Source organism: Apus apus, chromosome Z, assembly GCF_020740795.1.
Source record: "Apus apus isolate bApuApu2 chromosome Z, bApuApu2.pri.cur, whole genome shotgun sequence".
Taxonomy (NCBI): Eukaryota; Metazoa; Chordata; class Aves; order Apodiformes; family Apodidae; genus Apus; species Apus apus.
Genome location: NC_067312.1, coordinates 3,539,177 through 3,557,085, shown reverse-complemented (window position 1 = coordinate 3,557,085; position 17,909 = coordinate 3,539,177). Strand labels below are relative to the sequence as shown.

Here is a 17,909-nt window from a genome sequence, read left to right as displayed (position 1 = left end):
AGTCAATACTTCAACATTTTGCCCTTTAATTCTGTGACTCAAGCTGGTTCTGAGGCAATTCCCATACGTGCATTAAGAGGAGAAAAACAGTGATTTAATTTTTGATCTTTTGTTTTGTCTTCGCTTTGGCGAAAACAAATATGATTTCTATCATCAAACAAACAAAAACAATAGAACATGTGTTTTCCACTTGGTAAACAAAATCAATCCCAGACTACTCATTAGGACAGACTCATGTAAGGCCTCCAAGATGTTAAGAGGCTGGCAGCTTTCTGTGTGCTGGGCACCCCAGGCTATGTCTCCATAAACAAAGGGGCATGAGCCATCATGCAACTTGAAGAGTCTACGAGTCTGAACAGAAGAAAAAAAAAAAAAAATCATTCTAATCTCACAGTAAGTAAATAAAGGAAGAAAAAATGGTCCTTTCCTTGATGACAACTTCAGCAGTTCTCTGCTAAGAAGAATGGAGGTTTTCTGCTGTTTCCAGTATTCTGCATGTCACCACTTGCATGTATAACACACATACGAATACTGCCCATCTTAATTACTCTTATGTAATTATTTATCAAACAAATGCAGAGTCCTTTCTTCACTGTTTTTACTATTTAAATACCAAAACATTATTACATTGTAAAGGAATGGAATAGCTGTCACTGCAGCAATATTGAATACAGTTACGGCTGCCACGTGGTACTGCTGGACCCTGCCTTCCCTGACGTGGTCACTGGGGAGGAACATGTTGTGCACCTAGGGTCAGAGGTGGACTTCCATCACTGCTAACGTGGCATCAACAGGTCATAGTATTGCTGTGCACAGGTCCCAGACTAGTTCTTCTGGAGCTGTACCCGTCCAAGGGGCCTGTGTGATCCAGCATCTTGAGTATTTAGCAGAACCACCCTTTGCACCCACACAGCCCAAACGTTCTGCGGTCAAGAAAACACACTTTCTCCTCCTCTCTGCCCCTCCCTGCAGTGCTGCTGTGCCTCATTCCATAGGGCAGTTTGGAGAATGACTTGTACAAAGTGGTGTCAGACAAAACCAGCAGCACTTTCGATGACTTCAAATGCTTTACTTCCCAGTGTTATTTGTGCTGCACAAGCCAAACGCAGCACCTAATGACTGGTCACACCATTGCTCCTGCCTCCCTGTTCCTGCAGTGGCTGCCTCACCATGTAACCTGCATTATCTCCCTGTGCTGAAACAGTGAACAGTGCTTATCTCCCCACCTACAGTCTGGGAAGAGAGGGGTCTCAGTGCTGAAACTCTCTCCTCCCAGTAGAGACCCCACTTCAGTCACATCTCTCACCAAAGCTTTTAGCTGCTCCTAAACATTGATAACGTTGGCTGTTCCTGCCATTGACACAAACAGTGTTTATCTGCTCATGGCATACCTAGGGGCTCGAGTGCCTGCACAGTGGGGCATAATGTGCAGTTACTGCAAGAGTTAATTGTGTCATTATCGTTAATCACCATGCCATTGCCACAGTTTTTATTGGAGTTTCCTTGTTAGTGATTGCATTAATATTTAAGTGACATGAAGTGCACTGTTTTATGCTACCCGTGGTAAAATCCTCTTGCAGCCCTGAAGAGAATTTGTTTCATTAGAGCCTGAGTCTGGCCCTAAGCTAGAAGCAGGGAAAGATAGTGTGCTATAAGTCAGTGTTTTGCCCTTCTCCAACTTGTAACAAATGAAATACAATTATCAGATATAATCGGCATGCCAAGACAGAGCTTTACTGGCAAGCAACAAACCTAGTTTCCTACCCAAGTGCTTTCAATTTAATCTGAAAAGTTACTGACCTCATTTTTCTTTTGCAGTGTTACAGATACATCCAGACACATCTTAGCAGTCTAATCAGGCAGCACAGCTTTTAGAAGCATTGGCAGCCTATTGCTATCCTGTAATATCCTGCTGCTGATCAGCAGCATCATGCCATGCTCTGCTTTCTTCTTTTTTTCCCATGCCATAATCAAAAGATCAGTAGAATTGCAAATCTCTCCATTTTTACGTTGTTCATGGTTTTCCTCCCTGCCTCCACCTTCCCAGGTTTCCCACTGTATGTTCTCCAAGGCCACTGTAATGACTGCAGAGCTGCCCAGCCCCAGGCCCCTTTCTGGGCTAATGGAAAAGCACCCAACATGGAGCTCCTGGGAGCTTCCCAAAGCACACAGTCAACTGTAGGTGTAGAAAGAAGCAGCCCAGGAATTTTTCTTCCTCTGGTTTCCATGCCTCTGTGCATCCCACTCTTCCCCCTCCCTAGCTTATGACCAATAACAATATCTTCAAAAGCACTGTCACCTGGTTCATTAGCCTAATGAAGCTGCACAAGACAAGGGTTAGCCAAGACACAGACAGAGGGCCTGATAATAACAGACTGGCAAAAAGATGATCACAAGGAGCAATGAAAGGTTATTGGCTTGTGCAAAAGTGTGTACAGGATGATACAGGCTTGAGACTCACGAGGAAAGTTCAAGTCCTTTGAGTTGATCATGAGGCAAGGAGAGTAAAATCCTGGAAATTCCAAAGGAGGAAGCAAGATAACAAGTAGCTTGTGCACAACTGAGCAAGCTGTGTTTATACCAACTCTTGGCACTAGAAGTCACTTCAGGAGGGGGCAGGCCTGAGGATTGAGGTAGAGATGAAAGCAGACATCCCTTTGAAATACGGGAAGAAAGAACAAGACAAAGAAGAGAGCCCAGCAGTGCAGTGCAGCACAGGGGCATCTGCTCAGCCCTGTAGAGTTTTTGATGTATTTGCACAACCATGGGTAGAAACTCAGGAATTTCCCCCCTCAGTCAAGCAAGCAACTCATGATAATGTTGCCTCCAAACCCAGCAGACAGATAGCTCCTTCACACAGAAGATAAGGTTCAGCAGCAACATCACTGCTTTGCTCCCATCCACTACCAGGAGGAAATAACATTCTATTCTAGTCAAAAGGTACAATGAGAACAGCACTTTTTTAAAAGCAATGGTGGCAGAACCTTATAATCAACATTTGAAGAATAAAAAAGTAGCAATACATGTTTTATGTCCCCAGATCCCCAAGCTCCAGCAGGTTTGTTAGTGTGGATTGTCCTTTAGGGAGTAATTTTTCACGGTTAATCACATTTTGTATAGAGAAGGTGTGCTCTGGGAAATGGAAGTGGCTGCTAATGGAATCACATTGCAGAGTGCTGGGATTTGCAGCCTACCTTTCCATTTGGCAACAGTCTCCGAATCGCCACACGGTCCAAGTGCCACCCAGAGTTCAGTCCTCCACCATTGTGTCCTATACGAATCTTTTCAATGATGTCACCAACATCCTCCAGCTACAGAAAAGAAGATAGGTCACATCATGAGCAACAGGTGACTTTTGAGATGCTCCTTCTTCAGCTTTTTCCCTCTTTTTCCACTCTGTATGAAGTTCCAGGGCAGCAAATATTAGCGTTGATGACAATTGTGCCCTTACTTGCATTTTAGCTTCCTAGAACTTCTGTTCCAAAAAAAAAAGAGAAGGAGATCATCTTGCTCTACACAAATCGCTCACTGTAAGAGATAGGTTTGGTTGCACAGCAGCAATCCTGCACCTCAGGCTGATCTGTATGAGTTGAAATGAAGGTAATTTTTTATAAAATGCAGTGCTGCTGCTTCTTAAATTGTTCTTTTTCTATCCTGTTCCTTTTAAAAGCTTAGGAGCACCCTTACAACACCAGAAGAATAGATGTGAGGTGAAAGTGCAATATTGACAGCCTGGCGTTTCATATTATCTCTCTCCTGTTCCCCCAGAGAATCCCAATGCCACTCTGAGCAAGTCAACAGGATCACTATCTTAAGAAGTGGTTACTGTTTTGTTTTTGTGGGTTTTTTATGCTTCACCTTATTACTAGAGTAATTTGTTACTAGTTCATTAATTTTAAGTCACCACTCTTCCAAAGGCATGAACAAGAAAAATGATGTTTTCTCCTAAGAAATAGCTTTTTATTACTTCAATACAAGCTTTTGTATAGCTGGCCTTAAAAAAAAAAAAACAAACAAAAAACAAACCAAAGATGGCTGCAAAGCTCCTTTGGACTAAGGAGAAGCATACTGAGCTGTTGTTCTGTCCATAGGGAATTGGACACTTCTTTTCTTGGAAACCTGAGAAAACTGAACAGCTTAATTTGCACTGCTGCAGTCTACTCCTTTCTTCTCTTCCCAGCTGATAGAATTGCCCCATATTGAAGAGAAGACATCAGTAATTTTAGAGGACACCTGGACTCAGTAAGACTGACTGTACTACACAAGGAGTTCACACTCTGAACAAACTGGATTTGACTTCATCAGCCCTGCCCTGGCTTCAAACAGTGTAAGCATCAAATAATTAAATTATCCAAACTCATTCCTAAAACTCAAGCATGCACACGAGTTATACAATAGAGGAAAATAATTTTCTTCCTCCTTTGTCCTGGTAAGTACTCAGCTTTCAGTGAGGCCTTTAATCAATGTATTGCAATAAAGAGACGCTTGACCAGCAAAGATCTATGTTAAAGATGAAGGAGTCTGTACTCTGCTGCATGCATCTCCAGCACATCATCACTCAGGAGCATAGTTGAGAACACTTTCTAATATTTTTTGCCTCTTTTGCATAGTACAAAAGCATAGGGGCAATTCAAAACACTTAAAAAATGGTCAATTCTCAGTTGTTTGTTTTATTTCCTGAGATCTTAAAATTATTTTTTAGGTCTGTTGAGCTTCAAATTATGGGTCTACACAAGTAGGTGAAAGAATAATATACTTTGCTTCATCCCCATCTTGTGCAGCAAGTAGAACTGGCAAAAAGTGCATGAAGTCTAGGGACAGGTTAACATGATGTAATAAATTATATCACCAAATATAAAATTAATCTATGGAATAAAAAAATAATAATAACACTCCATTTAAGATTTATACCTATGGATTAATAAAATCTCTATTATGAAAACCTGTGTGGAAACTCCACCAAAAAGTCTTATTCTTTGTTTTTAAGGAATTGCTCTGGTGGTTTCTTTTGTTATTCATGCCACATAACAACAATGTGGGCTGGGAGCATTTAAATTTGTTTTAAAGTTTGGTTTAAAATTTGCCTTCAGTTATTTTACCAAACCAAACTCAAAACACAGAGAGGCCATGCAATCCTTTGCAAAGCCCATGTTGGTGTTGCATCCAGAGAGGGAAGGTGAGGACAGGAAGCAGTGCCAAGAGGATAGGCCAGAGTAGATCTGCCTGTGTTATCTGCTTCTCACAAACTCACAGCAATAATAATATCTAATAAATAGGAATTCACATCTACTGAATACTTGCAGATGTGAATAAGCTCACTCCTCTACTCCTCTATAGTATATGCATACAGTTGTGCAAACAATTCCAGAAATATTTTATAAGATCTTTCAAAAAGTTAGCCTTGGGTATTAAATAATCATGGTGTCTGCAGTGAAGTAATAATGTCCCTGTCTGAGGATACAGAGAAACAGAGCATGATGCTTAGGTTGCCATAGAGTTAGAAAAAATTAACAGACCACCCACCCTAAATGAAGTGTTACATAAATTGTGAGCTCCATGGACCAGACCCTTCGACTAATCTGCTGAAGCAGGAATGTGAAAGGGACCTTAACCACAAGGCAGCCAGTTTCAGCCACACTCCAAGCATTTTGTTTCCTGTTAACTTTCAAAGTAGTGCAAGCTGCAAGAGCAGGTAATATGCAAGGAAATATAAGTGACAAGGATAGGTACACCTATTAGATGTGGCAAGCATGGAGACTGATGCACTCTCTTTACCAAGTACGGCCTAGGAAACAGAAGATGTAAAGACCTTCCAAAATGTCTCTCAACCTTACCCAAGAGGACAAGCCTCCATAACCATGTCTTGGCACGTCTCAGCTCCATGAGATAGTTGCACCAGCCTTCACAAGGCTTAACATGACTCCAGGCAACAGGCACACTTTGTGTTGATACCTTTGAGTTGCTACTAACTGGAGGTCAGTGAGAAAGAAGTTCTTCACCATGAGGGTAGGAAGGCATATGAACAGGTTGCCCAGGGAGGCTGTGGAGGCCCCCTTCCTGGAGGTGTTTAAGGCCAGGTTGGATGAGACCTTGTGCAAGGAAGTCTACTGCAGAATGGAGTTTTGAACCCACATTCTTCAAGCAAAAGAGCTGAATAGCTTTACCCTAAAAGACGAAAATTCCCACTTGACTCCATTTTCTCTTATTAAACCCCACAGGACAACCTAAGGTGAGAGTGAGTATCTTTGATCTTACCTCCACAATGAACTGATTCACTGAGTTCCGTTCAAAATACATCCTTTGCTCTCTCTTGTTGAGGCACAGGGACTTCTGCTGAGTGCAGATCCCATCACTTCCATAGAGAACAATGAAGACATCTGCGTCTGTGCCAGCTCCAAAGATGTCACTGGTGTAGATGGTGATCTCATAAGGAACAACTGATTTAGGAAATGGCAGAAAATTAAAACAAATGGCAGAAAATTAACATAAACCGACAAAAATCAGTAAGGAGTATAACCAGTGCTCCTAAGAACATTTTAACAAAGAAAATATGGATAAGAAAATTCAACAGTTAGAGAGGACAGTACAGGAATCACTTGTGGTCATTCAGTTATCAGGCTGGCCAGTATTATAAGAATCCAGAAGAATTTCCTTTAACCCTATAAGGCAAATTGACCTTGGTGCATGTTCATTTACTGAGATTTTGCAGTTAATCATAGTATCAGAAAGCACTCAGTATGTTTATACCTGTCATATAAAGTTATTGAAACAGGATTTACCTCAACAGCTGAAGTAAACCATGAATTCACAAGTTTTTGAGCAACTAGGCAGATGGATGAAGTTAAGCCAACTGGAGGCAATATATACATATGCAAGACAGGCTTATTGATAAAAAAATCCCCTAGTATTTTCATTTCTAAACAAGTGACAAAAGTCAATCATTAAAAAAATAAATAAAACCCTCTGGTGTCCACTGTGATCTATTTTTCTCTCAGTACCACCTTCTCCTTAACTCCAATGCAAGCAGGGTACTACCAAATCAATGATGACAGCAGAAGAGTAAGGATCATGACTTGGACTTGCTCAGGAATAAGACTGACCCAGGAATAAGACTGGGGCTCTGTTCCTGGCTTTGCTACAGATCTGCTGGGTAGCCTTAGCCAAGTCAAACAGGTTGCCCAGGGAAGCTGCAGATTTCTCATCCCTGGAAGTGTTGAAGGGCAGGTTGGATGGGACTTTGAGCAACCTCATCTAGTGGGAGTTGTCTTTGCCCATGGCAGAGGGGTTGGAGCTAGATGATCTCTAGTTCTGTTTCAACTTAAACTAGTCTGTGATTCTGTGATTCTAAGTTACTTCACACTTCAGTTTCCAAGCTGAGATCATGTTAAGCTCACACAGTAGGAGACCTATGTTCAGATGTCTGCAAGTTAAATAGGTGTGTACACCTCCAGATGGAATCATTAAAGTCAGTGGAGTCTGAAAGAAGAGTGAGACAAGAAAATGCAGGCATCTTCCTCAGGGCTAGCTGAATCATTCTCCAAATACAATATCTGTGAATGACCAAACATCTATTCAGGATAGTGGGAAATCATTACTCCACTGTCACGAGGACATAGAAACTCAGAGGTACCACCTGGCAAACTGAATCCTGTCCCCATCTCATTTAAATCCTTTCTGAAGTTTATAGATTAAGTGTCAGGTATGTCTTGGGCACTGTAACAGGATGCTCTGCCTTAGTGAGGGAAAAAGACTTAACATTCACTTTTCTCTGTGTGCTCTCTGGTAAAAAAAAACTACCTGATAAGCTGGAAGGTCACACTGTGCTTTGGTGTTGGAAAACATTCTGGAGCAGCCAGACCCAGACAGAGAGAAAAACAGAAAACTGATAAAGAGCCAGTGTTTTTATGAGATATGAACATTTTGTTAAGCCTGAGAGATCCCTGAGAAAGGAGAGGAGGTTTGGCTTAGCCATGGGTGATGGACAGTCAGTCACTTTATTCTATATTTTTCCAAATACCCAATCTATATCTAAACTAAATTAGCTGCAGAGACTTCTGTTTCAAGCAGACACAATCCCTGTAGTTCACATGTTTTTTTGTCAGCACAACCTTGGGCACTCAGAGCTTTCTCCAGGTTCTGCTCCCAGCCATCCCTCTTCCATACACCTCCTGCTCAGCTCCCACTGCTTCCCACCCCTCACTACAGTCTTCTCATCTGCATCCTCCTACACTGCAGCAACTTCAGTCATCTTTGCCTTCACACACACAGCAATTTGTTCTGTATTTCAGACTCAGCATCTCTGCTAGGGTAGGGAGAAGGTTCCTGACACCATGTATGTTACAGCTGGAGTAACTCTGATTATGCATATCTGAGGTTAATAATTTGTTAAAAAAAAACCCAAACAAACAAACAAACAAAAAAACAAACAAAAAAACAACAACAGGATCTCTAAATACGGCTCTCAGGAGAAGGGAGATTAAGAGTTTTATTCTCCAGAGAGGTACTTAATATTCTTTTTTGCCTAGCCCAACGAAATCTGCTCTGCTCTGCTGCAGGTAAATTGCAATTGTTTTTGCAGCATTTAAGGGTTGGGTAGATAAAATCCTGGTGACCAAAAATCAGATGCTACACATGATGAATTAAAAATTCAAATTCTCCTCTACTCAAGTCTGTGGTTCTTGCTCTTGTTGCTTGAATAATAACATCAGCTTAGAACTGAATCAGCAAAGCAGCCCGAAAACAAGGTCACCAACAGCACAACTTTTATCTCTCAGTTTCATTTACATGGCACTTTTAAAGTTGTATCCCCACAGGCATTATTTTAATTGGACTATCTATGACAGGTTTTCATCTTTTGTCCAGCGTGGAGCAATCCTGGCACAAGTCATCATATCCCAAATCAAACCATTTTAGTTACCTCTGGCAAACCAAACCCCCAGATCAAAGGTTAGGAGACCAGAATGCAATAAATAGCAGAGTGGGAAGGTTTTAAATGGTGAAACAGCCTAAGCTGACACTGAGATTGGTGCAACCTTTTTGCCAGAGAGGCCTGAGTATTTGCAAAGGCTGAACAGGGACAGGTGACAAAAATCAATTTTACACAACCTATGTACTCAAAGGCTTGATAAGCCAGAAACTCTGCCATCACTGTAATATGCAGGGACATGAATAAGTTCTATGGTCAACATCTGCATCAAAATGTGTATTGACTGGAATAAAATGGAAAAACCTGATGAGAAGCACATACAAGGTCTCTGGGTTATATTCAATCCTGTGAACATATTCACTTTAGCTGTCTTTAAATTTACTTTTTCCAACATTGAGTGTTATGTCTTTCAGTTGACTGACAAAAGTGAGGAAGAGAGCAAATGTTATCCCTTCCTCCACTCCACACAGTTCAAGTAAAGAAAGCAAGACAGTAGAAATAAAAAATATCTTGGTCAAAACATGGGCACAAAAAGCATGGACATGAAAAGCATGGGCACACTGGCAAATCCTTAGAGAAGAAAGATGATTTTAGCTTACAGGTTGCAGGACTGGAGGATCTGGATGTGGGAGGGTAGGCCAGCCAGTCTTTAACATGAACCACAACACTGACAGTAGAAAAGAAGGAGCCAAAGCAGCTGACAGTCTTCTGTGTGTTTATTCTCACAACTACTTATGAAGAAGCAAACTGAGGCAGAAAAGGAGAGATTAGGCAGTGCTAACTTTTGGTGTTTAGGCAAGGAACTGCAGGAGGCAAGGCTTTTGATAACATCCATTTATACACTTAGGGATGCAATCAGATGGAAGACACCTTGGTGCAAACAACTTATCCAGAGTGACCTAGGAAGCATCTGGCAGGGCATGAGGTGCAAAATAACTCTTAGGTTCCAGACCTCATCCCTCATCATTGTGGCATCCAAATTCATTAAGGGAAAAGGCAATTTTGGTAGTCCCCTAAAGGTAGGTCAGGAAATACTTGTATACACCTTGCAATGAGGCAGATTAGGGAGAGACAAGTCAAATACAGTCCCAGGGCTTGGAGTTCCCTGCACTTAGTCCAAGGTGCAAGTGCAAAAAGGCAAAGAGAAAGCTACAGAATAACAAAAATAATTATTCCAGCCATTTATTTCAAGAAAGCCATGTTATGTGATCCTCAGAGTTCTGGAGACAGGAAAAGAAGTTGCTTGAATTTGATGTGCCACAGCAGACTGGAAAACTGTAAACTTAGAACTCAGAAGGAGCTCCCAAGAGACACTGAGTTTACCCCAACATTGACATAGAGGGGACTGATGTGGTGAGTAAGGAAACACTGGGGAACACTGAAAGAGGCAGACTTCTGCAAGGCTATCAGAAAAGTACTACACTGAAGAAACTTTGGAAGAGAGTCATTCAGAGAGACATGGGTGTGCTGTGCCACAGGCACTGGGGGAACCAAGGCTTAGAAGCAAGGTCAAAGTGTCTGCTTTGACAATAGAAACAGAAATATTAGAATCGAAATAGATCAAAGGCAAACTGGAGACAAGGAAGACAGCTTGGAACCTGAAGATGAAAAAGGGCAAGAGGGAAGCAAATGAAAATCATACACAGCTACATGGCTTCTAATGACTCTGATCTGGGAAATACAGGAAATATTAGTCTAAAGCACCCAGAGGAACCTTCTTGTAGTTATTGCAATAGTTGGCACATGATGTATTTAGAAATTTTTCAAAGCCAATTCAAGGGAGAGGCCAAGCCTCAAAACTGCATGAGCTGGTGAGATTTTATGTTCTTTAATTTTGGGTGTATCATGGGGAAATGGCATTCTGCTCACATGGGATATATTCTGTTGTCTGCAGTTTTGCAGGGAAGATAATTCTCTCAATGGCTCCGTCATCCTCTGATTTATCCAGCCAACGGCCACAAGGGAACTTGAGGCACTGTCCCAGTGATGGGGCATCAATCTCCACCCATTCCAGAAACCAGCCAGTTGAATTACCTGTGGTTGGAGAGATAACAGTGAATAGCCCCAAGAAGCCTTTACAGATAAAAGCAAACCAATCATTGCATTCCAGACCTCTGAGAAAGAAATATTCCTCTCTTTTGCCAGTATAAAAATCAAACAGATGCCATTGCAAGCAATTGTCCAGGTTTGAGCTAATGTGCTTTACATTTCTATGTTGTCAAAGTTAAAGATGTGCAGGTACAAATGCTAATTACTCCATTGCTTGGATTAATTTGCCTTTGTAACAAGTCCTAGCAGTTAGCAACAAACATGTCCCTTGGTGCCCCACAGGGAAGGAATCCATGTGTCTTTCTAGTACTACCCTGGTTTTAAGCAGAGACACATCTATGTCTAAGAAATATCAAGGACTTGATGATGAAAAAAACCCAAATGTAAAAGAATTTAAAAAATTATAAAAGCATAAAAGAAATTAGACATGTCTATAGGTCTCATGCAGAAGAAGAAGAACTACCAGGTGTGGGAAACTGTTCTTTTCTTCCCCAGATAAGTCTAAACAAAATGTCTTTTAAGCCAGCGAAGGCCTCTTCTGATTATCCCCAGCTAACGAACTAAAACAGACTTGCTTCTCAAGGACAACTGAACCCAAACCAACAGCTGTGGTCCGGGACAGAAGGGATGGGCGACAAGCCATCCTGTGCCCCTGGCAGTCACCGCCTTAAAGTGGGGCTCATGGACGCTCATTGGCTCTTGTGATAAATGAGGAATGTCTCTAAAGATGTGGCAGCAAAACTAATGAGCATCTTCCAGAGAGAGAGGTTGCAAAGGTACCTAGGAGTTGCCACCACTGTGCTCTTATTGCCACAGCCATGGGAATGGTATTACCAGCAAAGATAGTTGCAGCAACAGCCAAAGTGACAGCAAGGATCTGTCACTAAAAGGTGAATTACGTTTGGGGTCTTGGAGGCAGGTTATTTTACACAGCAATGTGCCTAATGCACTAGAAATACTACATTGCAAAGCAGATTATCTTACCCTTATTGTCATGGCCTATCTTGATTTTTTTCAGGTCTCCAATGTCCACAGACTCCACTGTAAACTCATCTACCTTCCCACGCTCAAATTTGTTCTTGTTAATCTTTGAGGCCTTTAGGCTGACTGTCCCTGTTGTGGTGATGCAAAAGGACATTGTTCAGCATGTAAAACAAATCTCCTGGGAATGTCAACAGTGCAACTGGGGAAGTGGCTAAAACAGACAAAATGGCTTTTCATCTCAGGATTTCAGCTTTGTCCGTCCCTCCCTCTGAACCCAAATCTGCACCAACACCCAAAATATAAGTAATTCTTTTCTGGAGTGATTGGCAGTGACTTAGGGACGGTGCTGTTCTGCTGTGCTCACAGCTGAAGAAACTGGTCCTACCCATCAGCTCTGTCACTCACAGGCACTCCAGTCACTGCACACACAGCTTGGCTGCTTCCAAGAGAATTTGCTCATCAGCTGATTAAATACTTCTGGGCCACTCAAAGAGGCAGAGGGGAGCTGGGTTTCAGGAGCGTGCTGATTCATTTCTGAGGAAAGCAAATAATTCACCACGTTCACTACTCAGTAACGTAGTCCCAGTCAACTGAGCTGTTTCTATAATTGAAATTAAAGCCTTTAGATCAGCAGCTGGTGCAAATCAGCATCACAAATTTCAGCAGCGATTTGCAGCAGCTGGCGGTATGCTCCCAGCCATCACCATGTATGCAGAGGCAGAGAGAAGTGCTGAGAGGAGTGAGGAATGGGTGGTGAGGAAACAAAAGGAAACCGTGACCTGTCTTATCAGGCTCTCAGCAGGGGGCTGCTAACCTTTTCCACCAGGTGAAGCCATACCTGTATCGTCTTTACTTCCATAGAGAGTGATGAAGACGTTGGCATCTGTCCCAGCATTCTTCTTGTCCCCAGTTTTCACTTTCACAGTGTATGTTGTTGATTTAGCTGCCAGATAAAATATCTTAATTTAAGAATGTGAGCTCTGAGCACAAATTAACTCTACTTTTCATTGCATATGTGTGTTTGGTATGGGTTTTATTTTGACTGATCACAGCCACATTGTAACCTCTAGTTCCTGTCATGTGCTGTGGTAGCTCCTGGGAAGAAAGCTTTGCTTTTTGGGAATCTTTAAGGCTCCTCAAAGCTGCCTCAGTGAATACTATTTATAAAAAAGTCATGCACCCCCTCCCCCTTTCTTTTATTCTCACCAAATATTATATGTGCAAATAACACCAGAAGTTATGTGCACTTTGATATTTGCAGTTCATGTTCACAAACACAACCTTCACAGTGGCATCGCTAGGGATGATCTATCACACAATCACCTAGCAAGTGCAGTAAGCTTGTAAAAAAACATGGAGAAGTCTAATAGAGTCTTCACTGTGCTGCGAAAAATGTGCTAGTACTCAGCACCTTTCAGCATCAGAGCCAGGTGTCATTGCTCTGTGGTTGTCGTGCAAAACAATGCACGAGAGGCAAAATTATTGCAGAGGGCAACAGACACAAGCAGTAAGATGGAAAGTGAGACAAATTTCCCTCCTCTTTCCTTTCTCTGGTTACGTTTGTTCTCTGGTCACTTTAACGTTGAAACATTTAACCATTCCAGTCCATGATATGCAATGGCTGGGAGGTGCCTTAGATGCTAGCAACTAATGTGCATTTCAGTTGAGAGTTGATGACTGAATATGTTATCCACCTTCCTAGTTTTCCCACTTTGGGTCACCCTTTCAAGATGATCAAATCACCAAAAAATGAGGAGTATCCACTCCTTGCTGGCTGACATGCACTTCACACTTCATTCACACCTGAAAACTTCATGGATGGGGCAGAACAACTCACAGCCCCGAGTTGCCCTTAACACTACTAATAAATTCGTTCCTTTTCAACCCCATACTGGAAGAAATACAAGGCTAACATAAACCTTTCTGTTCCAGGCCCAGCGTTGCAAGAGACTGGCCATCATTTTCCGTATCTTTCTTTACAAATGCTTCATCCACTGGGACCAGCTCCCTGACAATCTGACCGTCATCTTCCTCAACTGCTAACCACCGCTGGCATGGAAAATAATACCTACAAGAATGACAGCAGCACCCAGCACTTACACAGGGCTTCACAGGCTTTAATAACATAAATAAGCACAGATCAGACACTACTTAAAGAAAACAAGGTTATTCAAAGCTGAACAGTACATCTGTTTTTATCTTTGAGCTTTGGTATTGTTTTGGGAGCTAAATCCATAAATAGGTTAGTGAGCACTTACTGAAAAGTGCTGTTCTGAGCTGCCAGACCCGTATGATTGATTTCTTTTAGTTTTCACTCCCAGAAGAAGTTAAATAACTCAAGGGAACCTCCAGTCTCCCAGGTATTTTTTTGTTTATGAAGAATGGACCCATCTTGAGGTCCTTATGTGCAGTCCCACCCAGGAAAGCACTGTGTGACTTTTAAGCATGTCACTTCAGACATGTTCCAGCTCAAAGGCAAGCCTGTATTTCAAGTTTCTTACAGCCTAGGCCTTGCTCACCCAGCTGTTTGTGAAAACCATGGGAGTTTGCTTAGGTTGGGACTTGCTTTTGGCCCAGATTTTTGCATTAGGTACAAAAGACAAGCAAAATGTCTTCCAGAGTGGAGCCTTGAAAGGGAACATATGCGTGCAGGCTCTGCAAAGGGAGCTCTTCAGAAGGGAGAGTCCCTCCTAGGAGAAACAGAAAAAAGATGAGGTTTCCTTCCAAACATGGCTGGTTTCCTAACCACAGAGATGCTGGGAATCAAATCCCTGCCCAGAGGTACCCTAGAATGGCCCCATGCTCAGTATAACAGCACAATCATTGGGAGGACCCCAAAGGATGCCTGCTCCCTGTGAGCTGGAGCTACCCTGTGAGTCGAGCTACCATGATGCCCTTCTGCATCTCCTCTGCCTTCCCATGGCTCCTGAGAACGTGTCCCCTTTTCTGACCATGTGAAAAGGGTGCGATAGGCTGCTCACGTGGTGCTCTCCTTCAGGTCAACAACCTCTACCCTCTCCAGGAACCAGCTTGAGCTAGCACCAGAGTTATCGTGGCGGATCCGCAGCTTCTTCAGCTCACCCAGGTCGATGGCTTTGACAGTGAACACATCCACCTGCACAGGAGGCAAGAGGCAATTGACTGTGTTTCCCAGAAAGGAGGAAGGAAAGGCAGTAAATGGCCAAGGGTAATCTTTTTTTTCCCCATTAAAACAAAATGTGTTTGTAAGTCCCCCTTGTATTATTTTGATGGATGTACTAAATTACCTACAGAGCTGTGAGCTGTCCCATTGGTACTCATGCTTGGTTCCTACACGGCTGTAACAGCCATGAAGATGCACAACCCTTCACTCCTTTCTTTACCTCAGCCCCATTTCAGCTTTCTGTAGGTTTAACTCCTCTCTCCTAAATCTCATTCCTTTCAGATTTAGTATTTTCCCCCAGATTGAATGTGGAACTGATGACAAACATATTGACTCCGTCAAAACTCTCCCGTGTACCTCCATGTGCTTTATTTCAAACCACAGAATTTCCTCCTTTTGTTGTTTACTGCAACCAGGAGGTTCATTTATTAGCCATAGTAGTGTGACAGGATGGTCCTCGTTATCATAATACATTAAACATGTTAATGTGATTAGCTTGTTGGTAGACTTTGCGTTTTTACTCCCAAGAGCAAAGAGAGTTACATTTGCAGCTTAGTACTCTTCCCACTGAGTGGAGAACCACATGCAAGTTGCAGTATCACCAGTGCCAAGCTCATAAATCATAGCTAACAGCTTATTTAACAACCTTAGGCTCTTTCCTGTGATTGCAAGTCTTCTACAGTTATTTATTGTGTTCCTAATTTTTCATTATTCAAAATGATTCATTGAATAATTCCTGGCTAAAAGAGTACCTTGTTAATTGTTCATAAATATTTTTATGGCAAATATTCAATCGACAAGAGATGTTGTTTAATTTGATTGGATTATAATGTAATTATAGCACACCATGTGGCATTGCTTTTATTCCCTTACTGGTTGAGTAGAACATTTAAAATTGTATTTGCAGCCTAAATACTGACATACTTGGGCTGCCTCACAGATACTCTCCAATATTAAAGTTTGTGGACCTCAAGTATTCCTGGCAGGAAACATTATTGCCAGAATGCTTACAGGAAGCAGATGCAAGAAGTGGCTCTGATGTATAATTGGTGTTCACCTCTTTATTCAAAATAATTTCCCCTGGAAAATGCTTTGAGGCACTTTGCTTTAAATAATGTATTCAAGAAATAGAACACATCTGAGCTTTAAGCTGAAGAAGCCAAGGCTTGAGGAGAAGAGACTGCAAAGAATGGCCAGCATGATAACTGGGAGAGCTCTGCCTGCCTTCTCCTTGCCTGAGTAAGGAGCTGATGCATTACCTGGCCCTTCTCAAACTTGTTGAGGTTGTTCGACCTTTTCAGCTGGCGCTCACCCGTGTCTCCTCTTTCTATGCCATAGATGCTCAGGAACACATTAGCATCTGTCCCAGCCCCAAACACATTCCCAGTGAGAACACGGACCTCATATGTATTCTCTGCAAGTAAAATTGCAAAGGCAGATCAGGAAGAGCCCAGAAATTACCATATTTATAGAATCATAGAATGGTGCAGGTTGGAAGGGACCTTGAAAATCATCAGGTTCCAACCTCCCTGCCATGAGCAGGGACACCTCCCACTAGACCAGGCTGCACAAGCCCCATCCAACCTGCCCTTCTACACCTCCAGGGAGGAGGCAGCCACAACTTCCCTGGGCAACCTATTCCAGTGCTTTCATACCCTCATGGTAAAGAATTTCCTCCTGATGTCTGATTTCATCAGACCTACGGCTCACCATGAAACATGTAGCCCAGAAATACCAGCACAGTCAGCTTTAAGAAGGATTTTGTCTGGAGTTTATGTGCATCAATCTTAAAAAATGAGCAGCTCCATCGTTCTCCAGCCCTTGTCCTTAACCATCTAAATAATTACAGATTACTAAACTCCCACCCACACTGGTTACTTGCAGAACTCAACCCAAATGCCCCAACAAGCTCTGGAGAATCACACAGAAGTCCTTCAGGAGACTCCCATTTCAGGCTGTTTCCCTCCATCCTCTGTCTTGGTTTATCACTGTCCTAATCCTTCCCAGAGCTGATTAACCAAATCACAGTGTAAGCGTCACTGCTTTTCACTGCAGGCTTGGGGCAATGGGGGTGCCTTGAGGGCCATAAATGCTTCTGCAAAGCACCACAGGTTGGTTATCATCCTTCTTGCAACTGCTGTGTCCACAAACACACACGCTCTCTCATATTTACCCTCCAGGTCAGATTCTCCATCAGGTACCAGCTCCACCACAAGCTCCTTATCTCCTTCATCTTTAGCCAGCCAGCGATGGGCCACAAATGTATAGACATCCATCACTTCCTCCACCTGGCTCTCCTCTTCTTCCTCCTCCTCCGACTTCTTCTTTTTCTTCTTTGTATCTGGCTCCTTTGTCTTTGTGACAAGCCTCTTCAGTGTGACACTTTCCAGGAACCAGCCATCCCCAATGCCTGTCCCATCATGGCCTATCCGAATCTTATAAATCTTGCCAACATCTGCAGCCTCTCTCTGCCATCAAGGGAAAGTCAGCACCCAGGACAATATAAGACAACTTCATAAAGTGCATTCTTAAAAATCACAGAACACTTAAGGTTGGAAGGGACCTTAAAGATCACCAGGTTCCAACGTCCCTGCCATGAGCAGGGACACCTCCCACCAGACCAGGCTGCACAAGCCTCATCCAACCTGGCCTTGAACACGTCCAGGGATGGGGCAGCCACAACCTCCCTGAGCAATCTGTTCCACCACCTTACTGCCCTCATGGTGAATAATTTCTTCCAGATATCCAACCTAAATCTCCCCTCTTTCAGTTTAAAACCATCACCCCTTGTCCTGTCACTGCCCTCTC

The 17,909-nt window shown here is 42.6% G+C and overlaps 1 protein-coding gene across 1 annotated transcript in view; it reads right to left on the bottom strand.

Annotated features, from left to right (window-relative positions):
• Positions 1-17,909, bottom strand: part of LOXHD1 (lipoxygenase homology PLAT domains 1) — a 154,790-nt gene that overhangs the window by 62,229 nt on the left and 74,652 nt on the right. Inside the window, exons 19-28 of the mRNA XM_051642711.1 lie at positions 17,465-17,569; positions 17,275-17,407; positions 16,361-16,515; positions 14,941-15,074; positions 13,879-14,027; positions 12,798-12,902; positions 11,960-12,088; positions 10,796-10,960; positions 6,256-6,437; positions 3,195-3,311 (exon numbers count right to left, since the gene is read on the bottom strand). Coding sequence (XP_051498671.1) covers positions 3,195-3,311; positions 6,256-6,437; positions 10,796-10,960; positions 11,960-12,088; positions 12,798-12,902; positions 13,879-14,027; positions 14,941-15,074; positions 16,361-16,515; positions 17,275-17,407; positions 17,465-17,569 — 1,374 coding nt within the window. The remainder of the gene's footprint in view (positions 1-3,194; positions 3,312-6,255; positions 6,438-10,795; positions 10,961-11,959; positions 12,089-12,797; positions 12,903-13,878; positions 14,028-14,940; positions 15,075-16,360; positions 16,516-17,274; positions 17,408-17,464; positions 17,570-17,909) is intronic.